At 39.9% G+C, this 12,960-nt stretch overlaps 1 protein-coding gene across 2 annotated transcripts; it reads right to left on the reverse strand.

Annotated features, from left to right (window-relative positions):
- Nucleotides 1-9,213: 9,213 nt before the first annotated feature.
- LOC102502029 (tubulin-specific chaperone A-like) lies at nucleotides 9,214-9,537 on the reverse strand. Of its 2 annotated transcripts, XM_014592378.1 has the most exons (2): nucleotides 9,382-9,537; nucleotides 9,214-9,300 (listed from the first exon to the last, which is right to left on the reverse strand). In XM_014592378.1, the coding sequence occupies exons 1-2, from the start codon at nucleotides 9,535-9,537 to the stop codon at nucleotides 9,214-9,216; spliced, it is 243 nt and encodes an 80-aa protein (XP_014447864.1). The 2 variants fall into 2 exon arrangements, with proteins under 2 accessions (XP_014447864.1, XP_014447863.1); XM_014592377.1 differs by having other exon boundaries at nucleotides 9,214-9,537.
- Nucleotides 9,538-12,960: the final 3,423 nt, after the last annotated feature.

A 12,960-nucleotide genomic window follows, 5' to 3' on the forward strand; every position in this document is an offset into this window, starting at 1 on the left:
GCATTCATAAGAATGGGCACTTGTCTTCAGTAAGCAGAAATAGAGGCAGAGACTTAGATGAGAGCCCAGAGGTCAGTGCTTACTGCTATTGGGATGTAAATAACAGTAAACCTCCTAAAACCTCCCAGAACAGAGCTCGAGCAGTCATATACCCATGGGCATAGAATAGCCACACTCCCATTCGTATTTTTTTCTATATCCAACCTGATCTAGGGAAATTTGGGAATCAAAACAAATAATGATAGTAAGAGACTACAATGTTATTGAATAAAATGGGAAACTTTAACTTTCTTTCTTTCTTTTTTTTTGGAGAGGTTTTTGCCATAGTGCATGTGTGCTTGTCAGAAAGACAGAGAGACAGAAAGCAAGAAATCACCCCCTGGGGGGATGGCCATGCCACAATCCCATCTCCTCCATTCTCCTCTCGGGATCTTGGACATGTGCCCGTTGTGAGTTTAAGCCACCAGGTCTGGGACTTGAACCTCGATCAACTACATGAGAGTCCAGCAACATAGCCATTATGCCAACTGCTGGTCCTGGGAAACTTTAACTTTCAATTCAGACAGGTAGAAATAGATAAGTGAATATATTGATAATATATAGGGATAGAGGATGTTCTAGTACATTGTATCACTCATCATGGAAATGCTTGAGTCTGGGTGATTTATAAAGAATAGAGGTTTATTTAGCTCATGGTTTTGGAGGCCCAAGGTCAAGGGGCCAAGTGAAGTCCCTTGGTTGGTGTGACAGCAGAAGACATCACATGCCAAGACAGAGCAAGAGGATACAAGTCTGTATCTGAATGTTCTCTCTAAAGGCTACAAGCAGCAAACAGGGCCCCACTCTGATTCTAATATCCCAAAATCCCACCTCTCAACACCATAGTCAAACTAAGTTTCTACCCACTTAATCCCATCACAATGACTCACCAAATCTCAACGCATTAATGCCTGGGAGACACATTCAATGCTTAGCAGAAGGTCTTTACATAATTGAAAAATATTTTCTCCAAGAATACTTAATCCAAATGGGGAAAAGGAGTAACCTTTCAATGGAGAATCCTGGCAAATGCTACATTAAGTGTTCCAATTGAATATGACTCAAAATGGTACAGATCAAAATCCCGTGTGACTTGAGAGGATGCAGGAACACAGCATCGGTTCTGTGACATCTGCTGAAGATTAATACCTGCATCTAATGATGAAATGTGAACAAACCCAAACTGGGGGAGGGAGGCATTCTACACAACAACTGGTCTATAATCTTCATAAGATGTCAAGGGTATAAAATTCAAGGAAGTGTTCTAGGTTCCTGTTCTGTTCTAGGAAAATAAAGACTAAAGAAACAGCATTAAAGGAAATGGACGATCCTAGACTGAACTCTTAGGACAACCCATAAGACCCAAACGGAGTTTGAAGACTAGTTGGTAATGTGTCAGTACCGATTCCTGATTTTGATGGCTGTATGGTTATATAGGTGAATGTCTTTGTGGAATTATGCTGAAGTATTCAGGACTGATGGGACAACTTATTTTCAAATGTTCAAAAAAAAGTTCTTTGTTCTTTACTTAAAAGTCTCCTATGAGTTTGAGATTGCTTTAAAATTTTGAAAAATAAAATAAAACTATACATGAATGTGTAAAAGTCCAATAATGGCCAAAATATACCTGAAGTCAAGATATATTATAAAAGTATGGTAATTCAGACCAGGTGGTACTTGCTGGCGCAAAGGTGGAGAAATGCAATAATAAAAAGGAACAGAGAACCCATAAACAGACCCACTTATAAATAGAGACTTCATAAATTACTAAGTTAGCACTGCAAACAGTGGGAAAAAAAGAATAAATAGCATTTAATTGGAGGTCCATAAGGAAAAAATTAAAACTTGACTACTAAACACAGACATAAAAATTAATTCCAGGTGGATCACAGAGCCAAATGTGAAAGGCTAACAATAAAACGTCTAGAACGGTATGGCTCAATAGAATTTTTTATAAGGAAGATTTAACAGGATCTCTTGGGGGACAACTCTGTGTCCTGGTGCTTAAGGCAGCCAGATCCGCCATGACTGAACATGTGGTTCAAGTCCTACATCTAGCAGCTTGAGAAACATGCCAGGCACATATGTTTGCATGTCCAAAACCCCAGGAGAGGGACAGATGGAGAAGGGATTGATTATTCCCCACTGTGGAGGGGTGTGTGTGCTTTCTCCTCTCCCTCTCTCTTTCTGTCTTTCTCTCTCTGATGAGCATAGGTGCCCTCTAGCAAAACAGAAATAAAGCAAGGTTTCTAGGAATTTTTTATACACACTAGCATTTGAAAATCACTAATACTGATGTACAGTGCTTCTTTCTGTTAGATCTGATTCATCTATCATTATTACTCCCTGTAATGCCCCCCAATATCTCCGAGAATCCAAGCACTGGCTTTGTTTAACTCCATATTTCTGTTGACTAGGACTTTCTCATATATTTATTTTATTAAAATCCCAGTGCAAAGGAACAGTGCACTGGAGTTGAATGAATGGGATTTTTACTAATCATCAGCAGCTCTAACTGAAGCAAACACTAGGAGACTAGAAACTCTTGAGAGATTTCAGTGTAAGACTGATGTAGCTAATAGTTCTTAGCATCTGGTAGGCTTTTTAAGAATTTGTCAATAGCTCTGAATACTCTGGAAATACAAATATATAGGTTACAAACACTCTTGGAAATTTCCATCACCCAGCTTATACCTTGGGATTCACAGACTCAAGGCTAAGGACTTCTGCTGTAGCTATTCAAAGGCCGTACTTGTGACTTTCATTTGAGAAGCAGGTAGGACCTTGGAGGTTTCTGGGCGAGAGTAATATGCCCCAATATTGGCGATCTGTTTGGGATGCCACAGAGTGAGGAGGCATTGACAAAGAGAAGTCAGCGAGGGTAAAATTCTAGTTTTATTCCTGATAACTAAGAGGACTTGTTCCCATTTCTTAATTTCTATGCCATTTTCTTCTTTTGAAAGTAGCATTACCAGGGCCAGCAGATGGTGTGGTGGTTAAGATGCTGGATTCCCACACGGCTGACCACAGTTCGAATCCTGGACCTTGCAGCTTGAAAAAAACACACCAGGCACGTGTGTGTCTGTGTGTGTGTGCCCCAAATCCTAAAATGATAATGGAGAAGGGAATTGTGGTGTGGCCATGACCCCGGGGATGATTTCTCATTTTTCCTCTCTTCCCTTCTCTCTGGTGAGAACATATTCCCTATGGGAAAAACCTTAAAAATAAATAAATAAAAAAGAAAATAGCCTTACTTTCCTTGCTTTCTTGACAGCTATTGTGAGGCTCAGATAAGATGTGAAAGTACTGTATGTTAATAAGCATAAGGTATTATAAACATGTATTGGACACCCATTATCTAGCCAGGTACAAGGGGACTTAAAAAAAATGTGTGGGAAAGTGAAATTAAAATATGAGTTTATTTTGATGCAAAAAATTTTCTTTTCAAAAATTGAAATCCATGCTTAAGTTTTTTCATTATATGCATTTTCCTTGAATTTTTAAAAATAATTACTTTATTTATTTAACTTTATTTTTATATTTATTTTAATTTGACCAGAGAGGGACAGAGTGAGAGTGAGAGAGAGAGAGAGAAAGTGAGAAAGTAAGCCACCAGGTTCGGGACTCAAGACATGGTTTGCCATGTGGGAGTCCAGTGCCCTTAATCACTATACCACCTGCTGGCCCCAACACTTTCCATAAATTATTTTGAAGACCCCTGCAGAGGTCTGATATTAATTATAGATGAAAACATTTGTCAAATACTTACACAGACAGAGGCATTGTTCATAGTCCATGTACAAGAGCAGTAAAGTCTGCCTCAGCTTATGGCCATAGAAGAAATAGGTGAAACTAAGAAATTTAGGATAACTAAGGTGTTTTTAAAAGGGTTAATAAAACAATTCACAAATAAAAGATCTAGACCTAAGAGTCAACAAAATGTATTCATGCACTAAGCACCTAGAAACATACTCTTGTTTGAGGTAATATCAGTGATCTCAATTGAATTATTGTAGGATTGTCTTGAAATCTATCACTACAAATGATGTTTTTACTTCTATAGATTATTACAAACCGTGGTCCTCAGGATGTGACAAACATAATCCAATTCCTCATCTCATATAGACAGTCTTCCTCATTAGGCACAAGACTTTTCCATTAATGTTTCTGTCAAAGGATCCATCAAAGGAAGGGTGAAAAAGGAACATAATCTCATTTTCTTCCTCTCTAATTTAACATCAACAGTTGTCTGACAGGCAGAATTTTAAGTATCTTTATTGCATTGGTCTTGGCCACTGATACCATTTGAATGTATCTTCCAAATTTTATGTATAGGAAACTTACTCCCCAAATTCATATGTATATAGTATTTTGAGGTGATCCTCTGGGAGATCATTAGGATTAGCTAAGGTCATCAGAGTGGTTTCCCCGGCTTTATAAGAAGAGAAACCTGAGTTGACATGTTCTTGCTCCCTCCCACCATGTGATACTTTCCACCATGTGATGATACAACATGAAGGCCCACACAAGATGCTAGCCCATTGACCTTGGACTAGCCAGCCTCCAGAACTGTGAACTAAATAAACCTCCATTCTTTATAAATGACTCAGTTTGTGATACTCAGTTATAGCAACCAAAAATGGATAACACAACTAGGTTCTACCTTCCCCTGTTGTTGATACTCTCAGGTCTATGATTTTAACATGAAATATTTTTTCTTTGAAAAAAGATAGAATAATTTTCTTTTAGTATGGGAAAGTATTATGTTAATATAACCAATGCTAATTGCTTCATGCATGGAGCAGGAGACAAAGCAAACAGATCTCACATGGCTTCAAAATAATTTGGATTACATTTTGAATTCAGACCTGTGTCATCAACTGTGATAATAACTAAGAATGTACCAGGATTTTTATCTGACAATAGCAGATATTGTATTGAATTCATTAATACTTGATTCATCAAATAGAAGATTATATCTGGGGAAATAATGAGTTTAGTGATCACATGAAAACCAGTGTGACATATGCTGGATCATATTTCTAGTATCAAGGCTTGATATCAAAGAGAGTATTAATAGATGCATGTGAACTTTTATTCGTCATAAACTGACACCCAGTGACATAATCATTAGCTCACCAAAGCTTCCTATTTTCAGCAGAGAGTAAACATTCCAGGTGTGACTCTAAAATAATAGTGTTGATTATTGTGGAATCTGCTTCATTGCTTTATAATCAAATTACATGGCCTCTTGGAGTGATTTGCCTTTACTTTGAGGCAACAGGCTTACCAAAAGAAAAAGAAAAAGTAAAATAATAGTTGTTACTCTACAAGTTTTATTTTATTTGTACCTTTTGAAATCTTGAAATAGGATTGGTCTAATGGCCTGGTGGTTAAGGGAGCTGGGTCCCCAATGACCAACCACACAATTGCCATACTCATTCTGGTGGCTTGAAAAAGACACGCTGGGCGTGAATGTCCAAAATCCCAATAGGATAGAGAAGTGTCTCTCTCTGGTGTGTGTGCCTTCTGATTAATAAACAAACAAATAATATTCAAATGTATTTTGACTGGAACCAGCAGATAGTGTAATGGCTATGTTACTGAATTCCCACGTAGTTGGGAGTCCTGGACCCAGTGACCTAAACTCATACCAGGCACATGTGCATGTGTGCCCAAGATCCCAAGAGGAGAATGGAGGAGAAGGGATTGTGGCATGTCCATACTCCCTAGGGGTTGATTTCTTTCTTTTTAAAGAGAGATTTTTGCTATAGAGTGTATGTGTATGCCAGAGAGTCAGAGAGAGACAGAGAGACAGAAAGAGAGAAGTCACCTCACAGGGAAATGGCCATACTGCAATCCCTTCTCCTTCATTCTCCTCTTGGGGTTTTAGGCATGCACACACAGGTGCTTGGTGTGAGTTTTTTTTTTTTTTAAGAATTATTTTATTTAGCTTTATTTATTATTATTATTATTTTCCAGTTTGATCAGAGAGAGAGGGAAAGTGAGAGAGCAAGCCACCAAGTCTGAAACTTGAACCATGATTGTTCATGTGGGAATACAACACCTTTAGCCACCATACCACTTGCCAGCCCCCTGGAGTGAGTTTTAAGGCCCTGGGTCTAAGACTCGAACCACAGTCAACTATATGGGAGTCCAGTGATATAACCATTACACCATCTGCTGGTCTCCTGGGGGATGATTTCTAACTTTCTGTCTTTCTCTCTCTGTCTCCTTCTGATGAGAGCACACTCCCTATAGCAAAAACTAAAAACTAAAAAAATAAAAATAAAAACAAAAAATTCTCCAATTAGCTAAAGAAAAAAGAGGAGTTTGAATGTTCCCAACACAAAATAATGACAAATGTTGAGATGATAAACTAATTACTTATTTGATCATTACATGTTGTATTCTTGAAGTGAAAACTCATATTGTACCCCAGAAATAGTCACAATTGTTATATGTCAGTAAAAAAGAATATTTAATAATATGGGAACTGTTCATAGTATATTTTTAAAAGGGAAAAAGTTATTAAATATTCTGTGCCAGATATTATGGTAAGTTGCTATGTATACATAATATCATTTAATCTTATGTAAACTAAAGGTATAATCAATTATGTTATTATCTCTATTTTACAAATGCAGAACCTGAGTCAGAATTAAGAAATCTGGCCAAGATTCCACACTTCTAAATGGCAAGGTCAGGATTTGAACTTAGATCAGTTTGACTCTAGAGCCCATGTACTTAGCCACTATACTGTATTGTGTCTTGTCAAAATAATAAACACAGTATGATGTTATTTTGGTTAAGATATGCGTACATACCATATATGTGTGCGCACACGCAGGGAGAAGAAGTGGAAGGGAACACATAAACATTTTGAAATGACTATCACCAGGAGTCAGTTTATAGGTGATTTTTATGTCTTCCCTATAATTTCTTATATTTTCCAATTTTTCTTAGATGAATATTTTTTTAAAGATGTTTTTTCCTAGGGCCAGCAGGTGGCATGGTGGTTAAGGGCACTGGACCACCCATGATTTGAGTCATAGAACTGGTGTCTTGCTTTCTCACTTTCCCTCTCTCTCTCTCTCTCTCAACTCTTACTCTCCGTCCTCCTCTGGTCAAATTAAAAAATAAAAAAATAAATAAATAAAGTTAAATAAAATAATTATTTTTTTTAAAAGAAGATTTTTGCCTTAGGGCACATTTGCTCAGAGACAGTGAGAGGGAAAGTGATTCATCACCCCTTGAGGGGATGTCCCACTGCAATCCCTTCTTCATTCTCCTCTGGGATCTTGGGCACACATCCACATGTGCCCTGTGTGAGTTTCAAGCCACCAGGTCCAGGACTCAAACTGTACTCGGCCATGTGGAAGTCCAATGACATAACCACCACACCATCTGCTGGCCCCCCTTAGATGAACATTTTATAATCAATACAAATATTACCATGAATAACACAAAACAAACATATTGAATCTACACAAACAAAAGAAATGATATGTTAACTTTGTATTAGGTATTATAATCGACCTAGAAATGATTTTAGGTATATGAAAGGATGTACATAAGTTATTGCAAACACAGCACCATTTTATGTAAGGGACTTAAGCATCTGTTGACTTGGGTGTTCCAGGGGGATTCTGGAGCCAACCCATTGCAGATACAAAGGGACGACAGTACATAGACTGGGTGGCTTAAACCCAGAAATGTATTCTTTCACAGTTCTGCAGGCTGGAGGCCAGAGCTCGAGGTGCTCCAGAGTTGGCTTCTTCTGAGGTCTCTCTCCTTGGCTTGCCGACAGTGGCTTTCCTGCTCCATCGGACGTGGCCTTCTTTGTATACGTGCATCCTTGGTGCCTCTTCCTCTTCTGATAAGGGCACCAATCATACTGGACTCAAACCCCGTCCCGATGACCTCATTTAACATTACTTACCTCCTTGGGGTCTTATCTCCAAATACAGTCACATTGGAGGTTAGGCCTTCAACCTCTGAATTTTAGGGGCTGCAATTCTGACTAGTACAAGACTTGAACTTCAAGTGCTACTCAGAATTGAACTCAGTGTAGGTTCTGAGAAGCAGCGGGGACACGCAGCAGAGCTGAGCAGGGACAAGGGCACGATCCCAGCCTGCCCTCACACCATGTGCACTCCTCCGCAGTCCTCCTTCATCCTCCTGACAATCTCTTCCCATCCTAGTTCCTCTGCCGTATGGAAGCCCAGAATGCACTGGATGTGAGGAGTGGACCCTTTCTATAAACAACTCCACTTCCCGAGATTATAAAAATATGAAACCCAAATTCTGAAATGAACTAGCAGGATATTGGACAGAGAAAACTGAGACTGTGGCTAAAGATCAAACAACCGAGGTCTATAACTTGCTCATAAATCAAGTTTGAAGGTCAAGTAGCAGATGCTGTCAACGCCCTGGCCGCATTCCTCAGCCTCAATGTCACAAAGCAGAGCTCATATCCCCAGGGCCTGAGGGCTTTCTCTGGTCACAGAGCCAACTGTGCCTTTAGGCAGGGGAGGGTGGAAGTCCTAGAGAACGAAGGAACTCAGCCCCACACCAGCGGCCAGACCAGGGGCCCGGGAAGCTGGGATTCCATTCTCTGTTGGCTCCCAGAGGTCCCAGCGGGATGAAGCTGCAGCACCCTCCCACATAATCTTAGTGCCCCCTCCGTATTTGTGGCCTTCATCTCCTGTCTCACTTTGCCTGGCTCCTACCCATTTTTATTTTTATTTTTTTAGGATTCTGCCATAGAGTGCATGTGCTCACCAGAGAAAGAGAAAGGGAAAGTGAGAAATAATGGCAGGAGATGGCCATGCCGCAATCCCTTCTTGTCCATTCTCCTCCTGGGATTTTGGGGATGCATACACATGCCCCTAGTGTGATTTTCTTTCTTTCTTTCTTTCTTTCTTCTTTCTTTTTTTCTTTCTCTCTCTCTTTCTTTCTTTCTTTTTAAAGAATTGTTTTATTTATTATTTTATTTGTTTTTTTTAGACAGACTCATTTATTTGACACATTAAATATGCAAAGGAAGGTATATGAATAGCATAAAAAGAATCACATTCTCCTACTACTTGAACACACAACCGTGGTCAAAAATAATGAACTGTAGAATGGACCCTAGGATTTAATGCAAAAAGCACTCCGTACAGAAAAGTTTCAGGCTTCTAACTTCACTGAATCTAGTACTAAACGTACTTCTTTATAGTCTTCAGCTTCTTCCAAATCTTTTTCCTTTTCTAATATCTGCTGAAGATCTGTGTACGCAGCTTCCAATCTGCACTGGCAATCTGGGATCATCGTCCAGGACTCTTGTATGATCTCTGCCTGATTTTTAATGGCGTAATTTTCACCATCTTCAGCTTTCATTTTTCCGATCATTTCTTGTTGTTTTGCTTCGTTTTCATACATCGCTTTTCCTTTGACGAATCGCTTCACCACACCAGTCTTCATCTTGATCTGCCTCATGTAAGGATCGGCCATGGTCCCTTGAGCACCAAGAAACTTACTTATTTATTATTATTTTTCAACTTGGCCAGAGAGAGACAGAAAGAGAGAGAGAGACAAGGAGGAAGTGAGAAAGCAAGCTGCTAGGTCTGAGACTCAAACCGCAGTCTGCCATGTGGGAGTCCAGCACCTTAATCACTAAGCCATCTGCTAGCCCCACCTGTTGTGTGATTTTCAAGCCGCCAGGTCTGAGACTTGAACTGCAGTCAGTCATGTGGGAGTCTAGCACCTTAACTACCATGCCATCTGCTGGCCCTCATACCTATGTTTTTAAGTCAGCTTTCAAGTAATGCCTTGCTTTTGAATCTTCTGTTCACTCTGTCCCCACCTCACAGACTATTTATCTACTTACTTAGTTTTTTCCAAAATGTAAAACAAATATTGCTATAGGGTGCATGCGCTTGCCTGAGAGAGATGGAGAAAACATGTGGTGGGGATAGCCATGCCATAGTCCCCTTTTCTTCCATTTCTTCTCAGCTTTTCAAGCACCAGATTTGGGACTTGAACCGCAGTCACCCATGCAGGATCTGGCCTCCTTAACCAGCATGCTACTGGCTGGTCCCAGGTTATTTATTAATAAAGAAAAGACACCTGAGAGATGCCAGCTTAACAAAACGAACAGATTTAACATCACCAATAATGGGGCAAACTGAGCCAATGAGAAGTACATAGCGTCACTGCCCAGGCAAATGTGACCAGATGGTCCCTCTTGGTGATTCTGGATGAAGGGTCTGTGCACTATTTTTCCATTTTTTTGTAGTTTTCAGAATAAGTGGAGGAGATGATTACATTTCTTGTGGGTGGTAGTTTATGGCAACCAATATCTTTCTCATAGATGTGAAACCTACATTTATTTTATTTTAGATTTTTGCCATAGGGCACATGTGCTCGTCAGAGAGAGACAGAGAAAGAGACAGAAAGAGAAGGAAAGTGAGAAATCAGCCCCCAGGGAAGATGGCCTCTCGCAATCCCTTCTCTGCCATTCTCCTCTGAGAATTTTGGTCATGCCCCCACATGTGACCAGCCGTTTTTCAAGCTACTGGGTCCAGGACTTGAATCATAGAGTTAACCATGTGGGACCCAGTGTCCAGCCTATACTCATTTTCGAACATATTAACTCATTATGAACAAATTGGCTGACCTTTGTTTAACTGACATCTTGTTTAAGTGAATTGATATGAGAGTTGAAGAACTTCAAAAAGTTCACAAAAAGTGGCATTAAACATGTTTATTATGATGCCCCTAAAACTGAAATGCATGAGTAGTTTTTTTTTTAATAATATGTCATTTTCATGAACATTCTGAAGATGTCTCATATAAAAATGCATCCCCCTTTAGAAACCAGAAGGGAACTGACAGACCAGTTACCTAAAATTTACATGTCTCTGTTACCAGGGAGAGAGTGCCCTGGTAACTTCTCATATATGTCATCTTGTTTCTTTCAGCAACTTAGATGCAAAATATGTCACTGGGCAGATGTCCCATAGAACCAACACACACAGGGCCAACAGGTGGCATGGTGATTAAGGGCACTGGATTCCACATGGCCAACCACAGTTCAAGTCCCAGACCTGACGGCTTGCTTTCTCACTTTCCCTCTCTCTCACTCTGTCCCTCTCTGGTCAAATTATAATAAATAAATAAATAAAGTTAAATATTTCTTTCTTTTAAAAAAACCAACACACATGTGCGTTCACGTAACAGGGCACATGTGCACAGTGCGTCCAACCAGTAAGTTCTGAGTTTAACTAACTTGTCTTTTAGCACTAAAAGACCAGTATCTCAAATCTAGATTCAGCATTTTTTGAGATTATTATGAAATGTGGTAGCCTTAGTTCATGGAATAAACCTTTTAAAATGTATTTTTTCTCATTTAATTATTTAGATTCAATGTTTATAAGAGAGCGTTGAGAACTCTGAATATGCTTCCATCAAATTCAAAGTATTGGTACTCTCTGGACACCTCAGGGTAATTTCTAACATTATGACAAATATAAAAACCTGAGTGGCTGAACTTGTGAGTATAAAGTAGTTATATTATGGCGTTATAAAGCATCTCTCAAAAGGATCCCTTCTGTCATATATTAGAGTTCATTTCTATAACATAAAGCTTCACATTTACACGGGGGCATCTCGGGAATAGTTGGATTCAGGCTTTGCTTCAAGCACTGATGGAAAGAATGCTTCTTGCATTACCATAAGAATATAAAAGGAGAGATATATCTCTATATGACCCTAATTGTAATAGCTTAAAAATGTGATTACGGGGACCAGCAGATGGCGTAATGGTTATGTCGCTGGACTCCCATGTAGTCAACTGTGGTTCGAGTCTTGGACCCGGCAGCTTAAAACTCATGCTGAGCACGTGTGTGTGTGTGCTCAAGATCCTGAGAGGAGAATGGAGAAGAAACTGTGGTGTGACCATCCCCCATAGGGGGAGGGGTGATTTCTCACATTCTGTCTCTCTATCTCTCTCTAGCGAGTTCACATGCCCTATAGCAAAAATCTCTCTAAAAAATGATTATTGGGGGAACCAGCAGTTAGCGTAATGGCTATGTCGCTGGACTCCCATGTCGTCGACCGCGGTTCGCGTCCCGGACCCGGTGGCTTAAAACTCACGCTGGGCGTGTGTGCTTGCGTGCCCAGGATCCCGAGAGGAGAATGGAGGAGAAGGGATTGCGGCGTGACCATCCCCCCTGGGGGGTGATTTCTCGCTTTCTGTCTCTAATGTCTCTCTCTGTCTGTCTGGCGAGCGCACACGCCCTACAGTGAAAATCTCTCCAAAAAAAAAAAAAAGTGACTATTGGGCCACTCCTTAGTGTAGTAGTTAGGTGCTTCACAGTGGAAGCCAGATTCCATATGGTCGACCAGGGTTCAAGTCCCAGCCCTGGTGACTTAAAAACATGCTGGATATGAATGCACATGCCCAGTATCCAGAGAGGATGGTGGCTTAGAGAAAAAAGGATTGCAGTGTAACCAGGCCCTATTGCTATGGTTCCTCTCTCACTGTCTCTCTTACACATGTTTGTGCATGTGTACACATGCAGCCTCTGGCATTAAAAAATAGGTATGGCTATGTATAAATTATGTCATTTATTTAAGCTTCTGTGTGTGTGTGTGTGTGTGTGTGTGTGTATAGTAACAAATCTAAAACATACAAATGCATTTTTAAAATTATTTATTTATTTATTTATTATGATTTTCAAGCTAACGGGTCTGGGGACTTGAACCATAGTTGGCTATGTGGGAATCCAGCATTCCAATCACCACACCACCTATCCCTAGAATTTTTTTTTTTTTTGAGAGATTTTCGCTATAGGGCATGTGTGTTCACTGGAGAGATAGAGAGAGACAGACAGACAGAAAGGGAGAAATCACCCCCCCCCAGGGGGGATGGCC

Source organism: Tupaia chinensis, unplaced genomic scaffold (genome assembly GCF_000334495.1).
Source record: "Tupaia chinensis unplaced genomic scaffold, TupChi_1.0 Scaffold000685_1, whole genome shotgun sequence".
Lineage (NCBI taxonomy): Eukaryota > Metazoa > Chordata > Mammalia > Scandentia > Tupaiidae > Tupaia > Tupaia belangeri.